This window comes from Colletotrichum jinshuiense, chromosome 12, assembly GCF_051148585.1.
Source record: "Colletotrichum jinshuiense chromosome 12, complete sequence".
Classification (NCBI taxonomy): Eukaryota; Fungi; Ascomycota; class Sordariomycetes; order Glomerellales; family Glomerellaceae; genus Colletotrichum; species Colletotrichum jinshuiense.
Genome location: NC_139305.1, coordinates 337,990 through 356,219, shown reverse-complemented (window position 1 = coordinate 356,219; position 18,230 = coordinate 337,990). Strand labels below are relative to the sequence as shown.

At 47.6% G+C, this 18,230-nt stretch overlaps 4 protein-coding genes across 4 annotated transcripts; 3 read left to right on the top strand and 1 right to left on the bottom strand.

Moving 5' to 3' along the window:
• Nucleotides 1-4,472: 4,472 nt before the first annotated feature.
• On the top strand, nt 4,473-5,342 carry EsH8_XII_000065 (amidohydrolase family protein; the record flags this gene model as incomplete). Its single annotated transcript, XM_083273828.1, has 1 exon — nt 4,473-5,342. One exon carries the CDS (start codon nt 4,473-4,475, stop codon nt 5,340-5,342), a length of 870 nt encoding a protein of 289 aa, XP_083120442.1.
• Nucleotides 5,343-7,531: 2,189 nt separating this feature from the next.
• On the top strand, nt 7,532-8,665 carry EsH8_XII_000064 (chaperonin 10-like protein; the record flags this gene model as incomplete). Its single annotated transcript, XM_083273827.1, has 1 exon — nt 7,532-8,665. One exon carries the CDS (start codon nt 7,532-7,534, stop codon nt 8,663-8,665), a length of 1,134 nt encoding a protein of 377 aa, XP_083120441.1.
• A 2,543-nt stretch (nt 8,666-11,208) lies between these two features.
• EsH8_XII_000063 (uncharacterized protein) lies at nt 11,209-12,327 on the top strand (the record flags this gene model as incomplete). The annotated part of the gene is made up of 1 exon (XM_083273826.1): nt 11,209-12,327. One exon carries the CDS (start codon nt 11,209-11,211, stop codon nt 12,325-12,327), a length of 1,119 nt encoding a protein of 372 aa, XP_083120440.1.
• Nucleotides 12,328-14,575: 2,248 nt separating this feature from the next.
• EsH8_XII_000062 (uncharacterized protein) lies at nt 14,576-14,925 on the bottom strand (the record flags this gene model as incomplete). The annotated part of the gene is made up of 3 exons (XM_083273825.1): nt 14,576-14,584; nt 14,650-14,715; nt 14,770-14,925. The coding sequence occupies 3 exons, from the start codon at nt 14,923-14,925 to the stop codon at nt 14,576-14,578; spliced, it is 231 nt and encodes a 76-aa protein (XP_083120439.1).
• Between the last annotated feature and the right edge of the window lie 3,305 nt (nt 14,926-18,230).

Sequence of the window (18,230 nt, the reverse complement as noted above, 5' to 3'; positions counted from 1 at the left end):
CCTGAAGGATTCACTGTACGGCTCGTGGAGTAAGATGCTACGTGCCATTGAGATACGAGCGTTTCCCGATCTTTCGATAAGCTCGAAAAGATGGTTGGAATCTCGCGTTTCTGTGCCAAGTCTTCCATTGGTTTGTATGTATCCCATCCCTGCCCATGAACCATCTACTTTTGGTCAAATCACATCATCTGCGCAATCGGAAAGGTGCTTACCTGGGTAACCTGAAGGTCAACGCTCTCAAACATTTCCTTTAGCATTTCTATCGTTGCATATGGAATCTCAGACACTCCAAGGACGTCATGTTGATGGCGGCGGGTTTCCTTGGTGTAGTTGACCTCGCACAGTATCTTCATGCCGCTTTGGATGTGTGTGATAGCGGAGCCGTAACTGCTTTGCATTGTCTATTGACCATTAGCAAGGAATTTCCAGCCCGGATGCGTGAAACGACTGACCTCGAGGCATGCAAACAAGATAGAGCATATAAGCAGAACGTCTATTGGTTGTCGTTGGCCATCCTGTGAGAGTGGTTCAGCCAGGATGTTGATTGCCTGGCTATAGTTCTTCAAAGCAAAGTTGTCCGTCCATCCATTGGCATGATTTGGTACAGTCAAGGCCTTGGCTTGCTCAAATTCATCGTGCAAAGATCCCAGAGCGAGGGTCGCATGTCGGATCGAGGGTTCGTAAAGAGCCGCTTGGAGAAGGAGACTTTGCCAGAAATCACTTCTAAAGAATCCAGACAGTTGTGGTGCAGTTTTCTGTTGAAAGACGTAGAACGATCGACGTTCCTTCTCAGTGCCAAGAAAACCAGCAGACAGGGGTCGACTCAATGCAGCACCAAAGGACGCGCTTGGATAATCTGGAGATGCTTCCTTATTCAGCCCGTAGCCATCACATTTTCTACCCGTAGAGATGCATGCATTGCAAGAAGGCTTCGCCTCGTCGCATTTTATTCGCCGTACTGGCCAAAAAAAGTTAGTTCCGCCCCCCAACAGATCAATACCGTGCAGCCAAATCTTACTCCTGTAATGCTGTTAACATAAGTAGGTACCGGGATGGATGCAGACTCCAATTAGATGAGGGTACGCACTTGCATGTGTGGCATCCAGTTCGAGTTTTGGGCTGATAAGCCCGTTTCCTCATGCCTGGAGCGACACGAGTCATTCGGGCAACACTTTGCGGTTCGGGTGGGAGACTCTCAATGGGTGCGGGATGCAACCACTTTGCGTCAACTAGCCTGTTCTTGGTCAACTTACAGCAATGCGCATTGCTCGGCAAAAGGCTTCAGAGCACTGGGTTCATATGGTAGGCAAAAAGACGCTCAAGTTAACTATTGTGGCGATTGTTATTAATAGTGGTGATAAAGTTAGTGAAGATGAGGGATTTATTGATTGTTTGGGTGATGTAATTGTAGGTGACGAGTCTTCGAGTTCCAATTAAAGTCGGGGCGGGCACGGGTATAAGCACTAAAGTTAGGCCCAGAAATGAAGTCGGCACAGCCCTTTTGTTGCTCCTGGCGCCCTGTCAGGTGACTGCTACCGGAGAGTAGATAGTGATGACAGGCTTTCTGGCCGGGACCTCCGGTAGCCGATGTGCTATGTCACAAAGCAATGCAAAAAGAAATAAAGACCTTTGAATGATGAAAAACAAGGCAAATAAACCAAAATGCTCCAATACTAATGAATGAATGCCCAACCCAATATCAGCGCACTTTATTATCTACTTTACGCATTGCTGAATTCTCCCTGCTGAAGAATGACCTCGCCGTCATGTTTCCCGTCCTTACAACATTTGCTATACTGCCGACCTAGGAATCTCCGTGGGCTTTTCTACTCTGTTGCGAATGCCTTTTGATTTCCTCTCTTTGCGACTCGGAAAGTCACTTCCTTCCCCAGCCATGATGCGACCTGGATGGAAGACATTGAGTATGACAAGGCTGCATAGCATTGGCAGAGAGTCCAGGCAGTATTGGTACGCCTCCTGAGTGGGAATGCCGCTATGGAACCCTTGGGCATACTCGCACAGTCGGAAGATGATTCTCATCTTGGCAAAAAGTCAGTGCTGGGTTTCTTGCAAGGTGAATTGATAAACGCACCGTGATAAGTATTAGCACCACGATTACCGAGTACAATAACGGCATTGCCCTTGACGCTCCCTCCACGCCTTCTTGAGCATGTAGAAGGATTGTGCGGTAGAATTTGATGATGAAGAACGAAAAGACGAGAATGAAGAATTGCTGGAATCCAACCCCTCCCATGTAAATGTGAATTGCTGCAAACAGAGTCAGCTAAAGTCTCCATCTCTACGTGGCGACCCACCATTCAGCACCTGCTGGTTCGGTTTCGTGTTGCCAGCACTTGATGCTGCTCCAGCCACCTGAATAATGAGAGCGCTGCATAACGATCAGTCTCAGTACCTTCAAGAGTTCTCAGACGCAGTTTTACATGATATCAACAGTCACAAAATATGTCGAAAATCTCCACGCACTGATTCGATAAAGCCTAGCATCGGGGATGAAATTCCAAATCATCCTTCCTGAACAGCAGGTTAGCGGGGTTCCACAGTGCTCGCACTGCAGTAGGAGCCAGTGGGAGCCACTTGACTCCCCGTAAAGGATTCCGAAAGCGCGACGTGTATCAGAGTTTCACAAGTCGTGAGAACCAGGGCCAGTAAGACTCACCCATAACCATATAAACGAATGCATTAGTAAAAAGAGGAGCGATCTTATGTGGGAGTTAGCGCTTAGCCTGTTGAGGTTGCAGTGGTTGGTGACTTGCCAGAGTTAGTACAAACCACGCCGTGTAAGAGGCCAGACTTTCGGGTTGACTGATACTGATGACGCGGAAGATGTAATTGAGCGTTTGAGTAAGTCCAGACACGACTATCACCCAACAGTACATCTTTTTATAGAATATAGCTTGCGAGAGATGTGCACAGGTAGTGAGAGCGAACAGCACCGTGAAGAGAATTGCAGCTGGGAGCGAAGGGCAAAATTCCCATAGCGTGTGTATCGGATCTGCGCGGGCTGAGGAAATGTAAGCTTTCATCTCCAGCGCATTGTCTGTAGACACTGACCAGAGCAAGTCGCAGACGACATTTGAACGATGGAAACTAGTGGACAACGAGATACAGGGTGTGTGGTATTGGGCATGGGAAGTTTTTGACACAAAGTCTTGGGGAATGAAAGATATATACATGGTCGGCACATTCTCTAGCGAAATCGAACGCCTGCACAACCCTTGCTTAGCTCTGTTCGCAGACTTCGAAGGTGGTTGCGTAAGTACGCTCGTATGGGCATTTGTAGATCATCGGCACACTGACAAATGAACCGGCTCTGGGGAGGTACTTGCTATCAATGTTGGGGTCTCATAAAGCCTTACATACCGATAACCCATTCTATCGCGAGTTTTGCCGCGTTTACAAGTATTCCGTTCGGGATGTTGTCTCCAGTGGACCGACCCCATTGGCTGATGCGTATGGACACCATGTAAATAACTCGCTTCTTGCAGATATGTGGATACACCCTAATGTAAGCGCTAGTGGGGGCTTTGCCTGGCTTGCCCAGTCGAGTCTAGCAAGTTCTTGTTAAGTAGGGGGAAAGGTGGATTGTACCTGAGGATCCAATTGGCCAGTTCGTACGGTCACCCTAGTGCTCTCTCTTCAAAGTCCACAGGTAATCTTTCCCATCTCGTCATTGTTTCTTTACCGCTGCGTTCTTCGCCATTAGGAATAAACAGATACGGGACCAAGGCGACGTAAGAGGGCGAAGTAAGAAGGCGAAATCAGTTTTCCAGGATTTAGTGGCACATCGGACGTCATGTACACCGGACCGCTCGGGCCTGCGGCGAGTTAAGGATGAAGTGGAGTTAAAGAGGAATATACTACACGATTATAAATAAGATGTCTGTTGATGGCCAAAAGCATGAAGCCATGAAGTCCGACATGAAATTCAGCAACAAGCTTCTTTATTACAATTGAATTTTTGCGTACTTCTATTTCATAAATCTATAAAGATCCGACAAAACAGCAAGCTCGCACTATCCTTTAAACAACAAACATAATTGGGAACAAAGCTATTCGATTTCGTCATGCGGCCAATCATCTACCTAATCCTCACAGCTCTGGCATACTCATCTGTGAATGGTTGCCTATCTGGCCATCAAGCACGGCATGAAAGGAATGTCTCTTACATCGAGGCACAGCTGAAATTACTCGGAACACGGAGCCAGTATCCACCACCAACGAGTAAAACTGCTCTTACAAACGTCCGTGTCTTCGACGGGTGGCGAATCGGTAAACCTAGCACTGTGGTGATCGATGGGGACAGCATAACTTTCGATCCTCGCGGCGTAAAGAATATCATCGACGGCAAGGGCGGCGTTTTGCTTCCAGGGTTGATCGATAGCCATGTTCACGTCAGCTCGTTGGCCAGTCTCCAGACCCTGAGCAGTTTCGGTGTTACAACCGTCTTAAATATGGGCTGCTCGAATTACACGTTATGTGCCGCCCTCCGCAACCAGAGTGGACTCACATCCTACTTCAGCGCGGGAGAAGGCGCCGTCGCACCGAACAGCACGCATGCCACCGCGTTCGTGTCTCAAGGCTTGGTGTACTCGCCATCCCAAGCACAGCAGTTCGTGGCTGATGTCTTCGGAAATAGCTCTGATTATATGAAGGTCATCTCAGAGCCTGATGGCTTTAACCAGACTATCCACGATGCGCTTGTTAATGCGACACATGCGCTAGGTAAGGTCTGCATGACCCACGCCCAAGACTACGGATCATATGAAGTCGCCATCCTGTCCAAAACCAATGGTATCCAACACGTACCATTTGACATTCCGCTTACGAAGGAGATGGCACAACGCATAAAACGACAAGGGCAACATGTGACGCCAACACTGAACATCGGCAAGATCGTCGCCGGGAATGCGACCCTAGAATCAGTACTTGCCGGCGGTCAAGGCTTGTCATACGAAGCTGGAGTGACCAGTGTACAACGGCTGATGCGTGCTGGCGTTCCGATTCTCGCCGGAACTGACGCCACTGATGTTGCCAACAACTTCATCGGGCATGATCAGGTCGGGGTTACTCTACATCGCGAGTTACGATATCTGACAGAGACAGGCATGAGTGAGGTGGATGTGTTAAGGGCCGCGACGGTGATGCCCAGTATCTGGCATAATTTGATAGGGAGGGGATCTATCAGGGAAGGGTATCGTGCAGATCTACTCCTATTGAAACCGGGAAGCGATCCGCTGCGGAATATCTCAAAGACAATGGACATTGCGAGGGTCTGGAATGGGGGCATCGAATATGTGCCAGTTTATTCTGGCGTTGTTTGATGTAAGTGGTGGAAGCGCTGCCATATTTTGAGTGCAAAGCATTGTATCGGCCGCCACGTTTTCTTGGGCTATATCATCGGTACCTCAAAAAGTCTTCACCATGTCTATTTACTTGAAACAGCCACTGCCCACTCAGCATGGAAAGACTGGGCGGAATAACTAGTAATGAAAATGCAAATTATATCGCAACATTTTCCACAAGGGACTTTACCGAATTATAGGCTTCCCGCAGGAGTAAATTATATCAGTCTCAAATCCCTTCACTCTGAGAGTATTTCCAAAAACTTCCGCTTCTGAGGTAGCTTCGCCTGAGGTGTGATATTTCTCCAGCGACGTAATCTTTAGTCTAGTGTTGAGATTCTCTTTTAAGCTCCAATCTTGAACCCACGAAGTGGTGGACCATCCAAGCATGCTGAGACATCGCTTTTACAAGTTAAATTGGCTAAAACAGCAGCCAAACTATCAGGTCATTGTCTCTTTACAGCGCGCACTTCGACGCATGGGGCGTGGTCGCGACCCTAAATCACTTTAAGTGGAAGCTCTCTGCATTGGTCAGCGCGATAATCGGAAGCGACGCGGTTAAGTGGACTTGATGAAGTTGTTCTAAACTTGAGACTCAATACAGTCAAAATTAACTATACCTGAGAGCATGTCTAGCCAGCGGTGGTCCCAGATTTGGGGATGGTCCTAGGTATGGGCCTCGCCTCATGTTCAACCACGCTCAGCCCAACTCCAGTTCAGGCCGCTCACCCTCGCTTATGTTAAAGCAGCAATGATTCAGGCTGGTTCAAGACAATTCAAGTTCCTTTTCTAGAGAGGAAATTGATCGGCTCAGTTTTCGGGTTATGCAATATGCTGTTGTGTACCATTTATGATTCCAGTCATCGGCCTGCATCTGTTGATATCCAAGTTTGATCAACTTCCATCCTAGATAGAAGCCCAATCTGGTAATATATTCGGACTTTTTTAGGCTGTCTTTTGTGCACGATCCTAGCAGTCATTACTAGAAACATGCTATCCGCTGTTCTGTAATGTGAGGATTTGTGAAATCTACTAGCTATAGCAATCTTTATCTGTAACACGACACAACCTCGCTAGAAACCCCACTGTCGGATATCTAACTGTAACAACAGCCTTAGACAGCCTGCTGTAGAGACCTACTTATCTAAGCCGACCGATTCACTCTATAGCGATGGTTCCAAGCGAAGTACAAATAGACCTTCACCCCCAATCTATATTTCATTATACAAGCCGTCTATTTACACTTTCCTCCATATAGCATGGGTAACCTCAAGCATGCAACAGGTTCTATCTAGATGACTCACCTATTTCTCAAGACTTCTAGTGTATCGCTATGCTTTAGTGTAGCGATCACAGTTGCAGAGCAGTTGGAATATGTGGTTGACTATAGAAAGTCTAGATACAATAGATTGGTAGGTATATATATCCCTGGCAAGTGGATGCAACGCGAAGCCGGCTGGGGCGAAGTCGGCCCGGACGAAGTCGTCCCGTATGAAGCCGGCCCCGGCGAAGTCGGCTCGCGACATTTAGTCAAGTGGACAGTTAGACCCACATTACTGCACATATACTTCGTGCTCCGTGCGCGGCTTTCCTCTACAATTTTTACTGCATTAGCTACTCATGAGATCCAGTTTGTCAGTTGAACGACTTACACCAATCCGTTGTGATTTCATACAGCAGTACTGTGTATATGCCTTCTGAAATATGTGCTTGTGAAAACACGCCGATATGTTCAGTGATTCACCATCCCATAGATCATCTCCCTTTACTTACTCGTTCTGCCGAATGTGAATACCTAGGTCCCTGGGCTTGATTTTTCAACCTCCGCACAACGATTGCGGAGTGGGGAACATTCCAGCAAAGTCCGCTCTCTCCGCAAAAGCCTTGGACCTATAACGTGAAACCCCACAGCGGGAAAGACGGCGTTCACAGGTCTCCAAATCTTTTTGAGATTAGAACAAGATGTGTGAGAACCATATCGATTCGTTTTGGGACAGGAGATCCTATCAAGTCTAAGACTCCACTCCGCTTTAATTGTTAGAAATCCAGTGACGCCGACTTACTTAAAGCTGTTACAGGACAGTCGTTGATGGTCTCCCTACCCTTTGATTTATCCTATCCTTAGTTTCTTTTACCAAACTAAACCCGATAAAAACTCAGTTGTTATCATGTCTTCTTCCACTACCGCCCAGTACCGCGCCGTCTTCCTGCAAAAGAACGGAACCAAAATATCGGCCGAGCTTCAAAGCCGCGACATTCCCAAACCTGTGTCTGGGAGTGTTATTGTCCGGATTCTAGCCGCGTCAGTCAGGGCCAATTCTCCGGAGGTCTATCGGGACCCCTTCAGTAATCACCAGTTGCCTTTCCCATTTGTCCCTGGACATACTGCCATCGGACGGGTTTTCGATGCAGCTTCGGATGCAACCAAGCTGAAAAAGGGCCAACTGGTATTCTTCGACCCATACATCCAAGCCCGCGATAGAGGTGGCATATACGTCTCAGGCCTGATGGAGGGGTTTAATGCAGATAGCCTCAACCTCTCACGCGGGGAATGGCGGGACTCTACATACGCTGATTACGCCAAGCTACCACTCGAGAATTGCCACCCTTTGGACGAGGAGCGGTTATTGGGTGAGATCGGACAAAACGGACTGGGCTACACAGTTGAAGACCTGACGCATCTGTTCAGCATGCTGGTACCATTTGGCGGCCTCGCCGACATGGACCTCAAGCCTGGTGATTATATCATCATAGCTCCTGCAACCGGGAGGCATGGCAGTGCTGCTGTTCATCTCGCTTTGGCTATGGGTGCACATGTCATTGCGATCGGCCGCAACACCGAAGTGTTGTCCCACATCGCATCAATCAATAGCCGTATCTCCACTGTTACACTCACCAACAATGTTGAAAGAGATACCAAGTCTCTTCGCGAAGCCTGCCGTGGACCGATTGATGCCTTCTGGGACATGTCACCAATGGCTGCAGAATCCTCGACTCACTTTAGGAGTTGCTTGAACGTCCTAAAGCCCGGTGCACAAGTCTGCTTGTGCGGTAGCCCTCTCACTGAGGTCAAGTTTAGTTATCTAGACATACTGATTGGAAAGTTGAAAATTGCAGGATCGTGGATGAGTACTCCAGAACAGACACAGAGACTCATCCGGCTTGTTGAAACCGGCTTGCTTCCCTTGGGACAGAAAGCTGGAATGGGTCCTGTTAGAACATTTGCTCTAGAAGACTGGGAGAAGGCTTGGGATGCAGCAGACTTAGCAAGAGAGCCTGGAGAAATTGTCATAGCCCCCTAAGGGTATTCAGATTCAAAGTGGACGTTGGGCGGCCTGGTAAAATGACTAGACTATGATAGCCCACAAGTCTATATAGGGACAATTGTAGATGAACTATAAAATATTATCATTCTTTTAGAATGATGCAAACAGCTTCTTAGCTACTTGAAAAGTCAACTCTGGGGTTAATGTCTTTAGCCGCGAAATACTGGTGAATTGGGTTTTGCGGGCGGCCTGGGGTACAATACATTAGGTTTTCTTTTGTCTCTGTTGGATTACGTGACCAGAATATGGGCAGGCGGTCAGCAGCTAGGCTGCCGGCTGCAGCAGCGGAGCCCGGAGATTACGTCTCCGGGCTGCCAACAGCTATATCTACGCTTCCGCTGCTGCTGCTGCCAACCTCCTACTTTCTCTTCTACTGAATATACCATATTGATATTCGGCGAGCTCCAGTCCATACGGTAGTCCTGTTGTATACAACAGGTACCTTGTGATTCCAACAGTCTCCTAGCATCGAGGAATATTTCTTGTTCTACACCACGTGGCCTGCAAACTTTTGCGAAGTCAGAGAGTCCATACGTAGGTGGCTTTGCAACCTCATGCGAGACAGAGGACAAGGTATGGGAAAACCCTCATCAGCACGGATAAGACTTCTCATTGTAGATACTATTGCCTGGTTTTGAAATCGCGACACCTCTTCCGCCCTTAAATCTGACAGAGGCAGCTGTTTGATGTTGAAAATGGGTGACTATGGTATGTTTCATGGTGCCATGTAGTTCTCCTTCTAATTCAATACATGTAACACAACGTTACACACATTCAGGGCTGTCCAGGCTTGGTGTCAGACTCAGGATGGCAGCCAGAAAAAGAAAGTCACTGAATTAACATACTAAGTAGAAAAATATATTCATACTACTGAGGGAAGAAAATGATCAAAGTGACTGTGGCAGTCAGCTAAATACGCATTTATCTTACTGAGGCCATATTTATTTCCATGCAAATGAGCCTACATTCAGGCCACTGCTTATTATCTGTGATTTCCAGATCAATTTTGACACCCTGGCTCATACTTGACTCAGGCTCAACTCAACCACGGCTAACTTTGACTCGTCTTGCTCACCCCCCACTCAACCCAAGCTGACCCTTGGCATTCACTTTGACAATCTCTAGTGGGTTACTGGGCGGCCAGTCCGACCGGTTGCTGTCTTTTTAGATACCATTTGCTCTACATGCCTGGAAGAAATTGGTTGCAGATACATGATTCAGCCTTGTCTTGTCAAATTAGACGTAATTGAGGGTTGATGCCTACATGGGTCATCACGTTATCTCCTTCTCAGACGAAGCCCAGAATGAGCGAATTCTCTAATTTTAATCCTGCCTGTAAACCGGAATTGCCACAACAACAACTTCATCATATTATTGAAGATCTCAAGCAAATCCTTCACTGATGAGGCCCCTCAGGTGTCTCGTCAGGCAGAAACCAAGATTCCTAGACAAGAATTACAATTCCACGATTATCACAGCTTGTCAAGCATGAATACTCCTTTTGTTGATTTCTGCCTTTTCTATAAGAATGTGGAGGCGTATAGAATGCATTCATGGAATTATAGAGAATGGATTGACTTTCGGAATGGAAGGAGAGTTTAACCTACACTCCCTTTGCTTGTCATGCCTCACAATGAGGGCACATTAAAGTTGGAGCCATGACCTAAATGTAAGGTTCCACAAGGATATAGTCTCAATACAACTGCATATTTCATGTTTTTGTTATTATGCCTATATTCGCTCTATATCCCATCCAGCGCCAATTATCCACAATTTTGACCAGGCTTGAAATACCCCATTGTACTTCAAAATGCCGTTGTATATATATTGATTTAGTAAATATTTCTGGGAATTTCCAGGCAATGAATCTAATTAGCTCTACCCCGCCATTAGCAAAAATGTAGCTAATTGGCACTCAATTAAATACCACGCCACAAGGCCTGGCTAGGCTCAGTCCTGGAATGCATACAGCCAAGCTGACGAAGCTGAAAATAGTAGATTCCTTCCTCGTGGCAACACCCCTGCGAGTTTAAACTAGGACAGGAAGCCTTCGGCAGTAGCCACATTCTCCGCCAAAGAATTTTTCCATGCCACTAAGCGTGCGCTAACCACGTGCCGTGCCGCATGCTGGGGATGGTGAGCCCACCCCATCTTTTGAGCGGTGCCCCACTGAGCTGCCATACCTACATGAAAGAATGGGGCGAAAACTGATGCGCAACACCGAGAATGTTTGCAAGTTTGTTGCAGGCAACACGCAGTACCGCGAAAACTATGTACAGGTATCAAGCTGGCCATGTGTACATTAAAACAACAACTATTGAAGATGAACATATAGGAGAATGAGGAAATCTCATTGTGAGACATCCTTCTGACTTTTGAGTTGATGAAAGGCTATCACAACCCAGTTCAAAAGAAGTATAAAGAGAGGTTTAACATATCACCCATCAGACGTTGATCATTTTATCGAACACAAAAACATCTACACTGCATTATTTCACTCATAGTCAAGGAAAATCACCATGACTTCATCTAACGGAAGAGTTCCTGCTTGGGAACAGAACATCAACACTCACGTGGCATTGTCCATATTGAGCCTCAAGACCGGGCAGTCCCAATCTCTACAGGCGTTCGAAGCTGCCCATTTCACCACTACGCTTCTGAATGATGATCCTCCTGTGCCCGATGATGCTAAGACCAAGCTTCTGGGCATAACCACCAACAATGTCCAGACTGCTCAGAGCGACAGCGGGACGTACGTAGATACCGTTCAGAATTTGAAGGGCACGCAACCCAACCTACCGGCGTGGGAACAGACCATCAACAACGCCGACGACGTCGCCATTCAGAACTTCACCACGGCAATCCGCTCCAGCGGTACTAGTGCCATCGCCTACATCAAAACCCTACCGCCTCAGGCACAGGCCCCATCTGCGGGCCTGTACCAGACCGGCATGTCTGTCGTCAACAGTACCATCAACAGTATCAAAGGCGCCCTAGGTACCGTCATAAATGACATTACAAGTTTCCTCGCGGGAGTATGGACCAAGCTCACCAAGGTCTGGGACGATGTCAAAGGCTTCTGCGGCCACGCCATTGGCGCTCTAGGGTCCGTGTTTGGGCTGTCAACTGTGCTCGCCCTGACCGTTCCTGGTAGCGCCGTTGCCTCCGGGGCCGTGCAAAGCATCACGGGTTATGTCGGCTGGCCCGCCAGCGTCGGTGTGGAGGCGGCCCGGGCCAGCTTCGACAAGGTCCTTAAGCGTCTGGATCGTATCCCCAATCTGGCCATCGCCTCACAGCAGCTCGGCATAGAAGATGTGCCAACCCAGGGACAGTGCATCGTTGGCCACGTGCACTTCGGCCCCGCGTATGCGACATCCCAGGGCCAGGAGCTGACGACGGAGTCTCTGCAGCAGATTTGGCAGCAGGTCATCGACCAAACGAAGAACATTCTCGGAGTTAAGCCCCTGCAGATCTCCCAGCAGACCTGGGAGAACCTCCTCGAGGGGCAGAACGGGAGCACGAACGGCCACGGTCAGATCACGCCGAGCCTGACAAAGCCTATGTCTATTGCTGCGCGCAAATTTGTTACCAGACAGGGACTCTTGAACAACGGCTTTCTGGACCAACAGGTCTCCTAGACTGCTCCGCGGAGGGTTGGTCGCTTAATCTTAAGGAGAAAGAGACGATTGATTTCAATATTAACAACAGAAAATCCTATAAAATATTGTATTTTATCGCTCTGTTACTGAAGATTACCTAATTACCTCAACTTAGTCACTCATTTAGCAACAATTAATAAAATGTTTCTTATCTCACTCTTTCGTTTGGTGCGCCGGCGTATCTCACAGTCATCCGAAGCATTCTTTAAGGTGATGGTTGCTAGAGGGGACGAAATTGAGCGGCCCATCTGGCGGGTAGGGGTGGGAGCGAAATCGATCCTAGACAGGAGGGCTCCTTGGGTCTGGACATGAGGTTCAAGGCGACGGTATCCCAGGCGCTGCCGGTGCAGCAGTTTTGGGTTGGACGGATCACGCCAGCATTTCGAGCACCGGCGCGCACAACAACTTTGGAGCATAGAGCAGGAGGACAGAAAGGGAAATCCAGTGACAGATCGATTGCGCGCGCGAAACGAATTGGTAGGCTTTTGGCGTTCGTGGGGTGTTAGGGCATTGAAAAGGGAAGTTTGAACGATGGAGTGCTTCATGGTGTTTATGAAGGTGGGTGATGTTATGACCTGAATCCGATCATCAACCCAGTCCTATACGATCCTGTGAAACCTCCTCTCGCAAAAATGCATTCCCTTTCCCGGTTCGTATTTGCCATGTTCTCGGTGGTCTATAACAGCGTTCCCAGAATAGGTACCCTAATTTATCCTTCAAACCGGCGCTATTGTTGTCTCTCGACTTGGGTTGAGGGCCTAGAGAAGCCTTGTGAACAGGCTCATTCACGCACGGCCTAACGCCAGAGTGTTCATGAGCAAGACCAACCCATGTTCACCCCCAACCAACAGCGGCGAAGTCTGTTCATCCGTTGAAAGGCAACAAAGGTCTCTGACCCGTATGGCGCCCACGTAGACTCGATGGGATGGGGTGGTGCAAGCCAGGTCAATATTCAGATCGCTCAACCATCACTCAGCGGCAAACTGCTTAGACGTAACACCGCTTGGTTCATGATTGCAAGAGATTAAAAAGCCGCTGAGTACCGGGATATATTCTCAGCGTAGTTAGCGGTATGTTAGCTAGGTCCACTCTGATGACTTGATTGACACTGGACGTGTGGTGACAACCTGTGAGCGCTTGGGGACTTTCCTAGGGATGCAATGTAATAGAGCGACCGGCGTTGAATTAGGCCAATCTAAGGATTTAAGCCCTTACATGTACCCGCCCAAGCCTTCACCAAGATGTTCCTGCTGGCAAGCGAGATCTGGCTTCCATTCTTAAGCCATTAGAAACTCCAATCAGCGTGGCCTTGAAGGTTAGCCGCAGAGGTTTAAGAGACATCTAGCACCTACCCTCTATCTGCTTGTCGGCAAGAGCAGGACCTAGCTCCACCAGGAGCCATATCGACGAATTTACTGTCTCTCTTGCATCTCACCCTAGATGTGCATTGCTGTCTCCAACTTGACGTTCCAACTTCAGTCTAAAACCAGTATATACCTATAGAACACAGGCCAGTATGTGTCCTCTATCCAGCATTTGAAATACTGTAGAGCGATGAGGATCTGAAATGTGCCGACTAGCGTCTCGGTGGTTCCTACCTCCATCCTGGTGTAAAGCCACGCCTAGCTGGAATCGTGACGCGTTGTGGCGACAAAGTACTGCAAATGGCTCTGAGCGACGAGGGCGGGTAGGAAGTCAATCCCAGCAGGTGTGTGTCGTTTCTTAAGCAACAAGCTCCGCTAATGGAGCTGGTGGTGTGTTAATGCGGTTGTCGTCATCATTGTCACTCTCCTCCTATAGGCGTAATAGTCGGACACAATAGAACGTGGTTTGGCAATAGTGGGAAAGAAGCGACGGGCTGGCGCAAGCCGGAGTTGACGATTTCGATTGGTATCAAGCGTTCAAAGAGCTCGGGGATGTATTTTTTCCTATTTGAAAAAGGCAAGTAAGAGGTTGTATTTAACGATAACAAAGTAACTGACGAAAACTTCAAGTAGCCACTGTCTATAGTTCCAACACAGGCTCTTAAAAGGTAGCAAAACCGGAACCAGGCACCCACATACCCTCATGACAACCCTTAAAATCACCGGACAATGAATATAGAGGCGATAAATGCTGAAGTAAATTGATACGCTAAAATAATTCTAGTATAGACTTTTGCAAGCTTAGGATGCAACCAGGAAAGTCGAACTCAGACACTTATGTCGCGACATTAAGAGAAACTAGCTTAGGTGCACTAAGAACCAGCCAAGATTAGCAACGTTAGGTACTAATGTAAAAAGAGACATATCATGTACTTACGCTGTAGTAAGGAAGGTCCGTCTTCCAAGAGTATTTCGTGCAGGGTCCGGATGGGGTTTCGTAACACTGGAATCGTAGTAATTAGCATAATCGCTGTATCTACAAATTTGAAATACATACGATCCATCCTCCGTCGCCGGGGATCTGGCCCGTGTTCCAGGTCAACTGCTGGTTAGAGTAGCACGGACTGGGAGCCTGTCTCGCTTCAATGGGGGCAGGCACAGCCGCAGCAGCTGCGAGCGAGGCAAAGACGAGGATTGCGTTGAGGAACTGCATCGTTATGATAAAGACAGATATTTGACTGTGTGATGGTGTGATGGTGTGATAAGGTATTAGGTTAGTAAATGGTATGCAATTTCAAGTGGGAATAAATATCGCCTTATATACATCTGAAGTTTAGTTTGAGAGTCAGAGAAGATCATGGGATGCCAAGATAGAAATCAATCAAATTATTAGGGTGTAAAAAGTATAAAAAATGAGCCTCATCTCCTAGTTTCGGGCGGAAAGCATCCTATATGATGTAGCTATTTATGTATTACTGCTTCTGTTCAGGGCGGTAGGCTATTCCAAGAGGAATGAATCGCACAAGTGGGGTTAGAGCGACGATCTCTTTCTCCCAGTTTACATAAGTGGGCTGTGATGCGTCGGGTTCATCCCAACTGGGAGGGTTGATCCCAGGAATACACTAGATTGAGTCATGGAAATGACCAAGGGTTGAACCTGTGCCGACGGGCATCTCGCTAAGCCTCGCACTTCATCTAAGTGAATAAAGTCAAAAGGCTCCGAGGCTGTTGCCTTATGACGTACTAGACTTTCTTCAGGTAGCCAAACATTGTTGCTATATTGATGCTCTCGCCAATTCTTGTAAGAAGTTGGCAAAAATCTAGTTTGACATTGTCATAGACGTACGATCGTATCCGTATAGTCATTCAATTCAGCGCTCTTCAGCGCAGCGCAGTTTTCTCCTTGGACAGTGTAACCCGCTTTGTCAAGTCTTTCCCACTAGACACAGGCTTTGGACTCATGTTTGATGCTATCATCTTCGTCACTAAACGGCGCTCGGTTCTATCAGCTTTGTCTTCGGTCGTTGAATCAAAAGAGGATTCGACTTTTGCCTGGTTATCTTGCACTTGCTGTTCCTCATCGTACCACGTTCTCTGTTTTTGAACCCCTCATTGACGGCATGTCCAGCGACGACCAGGCGTTCTTCATCCCTATGTCAGTGCAACGAGGTTTTGCTGATAAGGATGCGTGATGCGTACAATGACGCTCGAGGTCTTCCTCTAGCAGATGCCATCCAAATTGAAAGCAGTCCAACCCTCAGTGGAGGTAGACATTCTTTTGTCCAGTACTTGGAAAGGTAGGTATCTACTATGAACCGTAATTAAAGTTTGCGCCAGGGTCTGATTTGTTGCGATAGCCACCTTGACCATGCTGAAGACATGAACAGCACAGTATTCATCTCATTGCATTCACTAGAGATCGGGATTCATTGTTGGACCAGTAGAATAGACAAGAGAAAATTGAGAAATGCAGAAGAGAAGTACCGAGCAATCAAACGTGAAGCCTCCTTACAGTTTGTGTTAGCCGAATTCAAATGGACAGTGGCATTGAAACACTACCCTACTATGATCCTTGACAACTAGATCGACAAGTACGGACATGATTATCTCGACGCCTGCGAAGAGCGAGCCTGGGCAAAGATGAATTCGAAATGGGCTCAGCACATTTGATCCACCAAAAGACCTGGTGTTGGAATCACAGGGTATCTGTTGTATACAACAGGACTGCCCCTATGGGCTGGAGCTCGCCGAATATCAATATGGTATATTCGGAAGCTGTAAATCGGTATGTAGAAGGGAAAGTAGAAGGTTGGCAGCGGCGCAGCAGCGGAAGTGTAGATATAGCTGTTGGCAGCCCGGAGACGTAATCTCCGGGCTCCGCTGCTGCGGCCGCTGCCGCGGCCGGCAGCCGGCAGCCTGGCTGCTGACCGCCCGCCTGTATTCTGGTCACGTAATCCAACACGTGGTGCATCCACCTTTGCATGTGCTTCCAGAATTTGAATTAGTAAATGAAAACTGGGCCAACAGAGGTCTGAAAGGATGATTATGACCCGAGCTCAATATGGATTGCTCTCCTCGAGGGTTCACCTGGACATGGCAAGACCTTGGGTTTCTACAGCTTGTTAACACAGAGAAATAAATCCTTTATCAAATGGATATCGATTCAATTCTTGGCACGACTGGCAAGTAGAAACTGATGCTAAAGTGCACCGATATGTATGCTTTTGATGTTGACCGTGGCTTGTGCTAGGTCAGGCCGGATAGGATGCTAATGCGGAAATTTCCCTAGAGATTTACCACCATAGTGTGTCGTTATCTGGCTCATAAACATATTGAATTGGATTGGTAGAAGTCAATTTAACTAAATTATACTTTACTATCTTTGACATACAAAATTTTGACACTTGAATCATTAGGTTGAGTTGAATGTTTAACGTGGTTGTCATTTTGAAGACTCAAGCTAGGTACCACGGATTACAATATATGGTTGATATCACTGCAAGGAAAACATTCGACATGCAAGGGGAGTTTGAAGAGATCGATAGAATCACCGGCAATTCGGGGTGATCTGTGTCCATTCAAACGCACTGTTGGATTACTCGGCTGGAATACGGGCAGGCGGTCAGGCAAAGTGAAGCAGCAGCGGCAGCTGGGCCTGGAGATTGTACCTCCGCGCTGCTAATCGCGATCTATTCAAATGCTGCTCCCGCTGCTTACTTTTCCATCTTTCTCTTTAAATACACAGAATATTAAGCCAGTTTGCACCTTTAGTTCATATTGATTTACCCGTACGCGTATCCTTCGATACCAACTGAATGAGTTGCAGCTATTTACAATTGACACTGCCAGTTTTAGTTGACTTTTTCACCAATGAGCCTACTTGTCTGCCTCGATGCCTCGGTTTGCCGGTTAATGTGACAGAAATCAGCCCATCTCCATGACCATCACACTGGGCCGTGCCACTGCCAAGTTCCAGGTCGGCAAACAATGACTCGCCAGCCCCATACAAGGCGTTCTTTGGAGAAGCTTTTGGATTCGAACTCGTAATAAAAGAGTCGAAAACTTGGCCAAAACAGAGGAGGTTAAACAGAAAATTACTTATGCTTTATTGCATTGCTTGTGTGATAGGTACTGCAGTTTTAACGTCCCGGACACTCTGGATTACTGTACTTGAAGCATTGGGGCGCACAAGAGCTGAGTGCTGCGTGCTGCGTGCCAAGTGTTGAGTGCGGGTTTATGGGTGAGTCGATGGAGGCACACCTGGAACTGGGTTGCATGTGCTGCGGGTAATAGGGCACCGGGGCTGTTCTAATCCCTACCAATGTCATTATTGGCTTCCAACGTGGGAAAACGATTAGTTAAGGTACGCGAAGAAGTGGTCTCTATCAATGGATGTAACCCGTAAGCCCGGTTCAAGACCGAAAGACAACCACCTGGCCATCGGCCCCATGTCGCCATTCCATCAATTTCTAGTCAATTGACACTTCAAACACAAGCCCGCAATCGTAACTCTCGTAC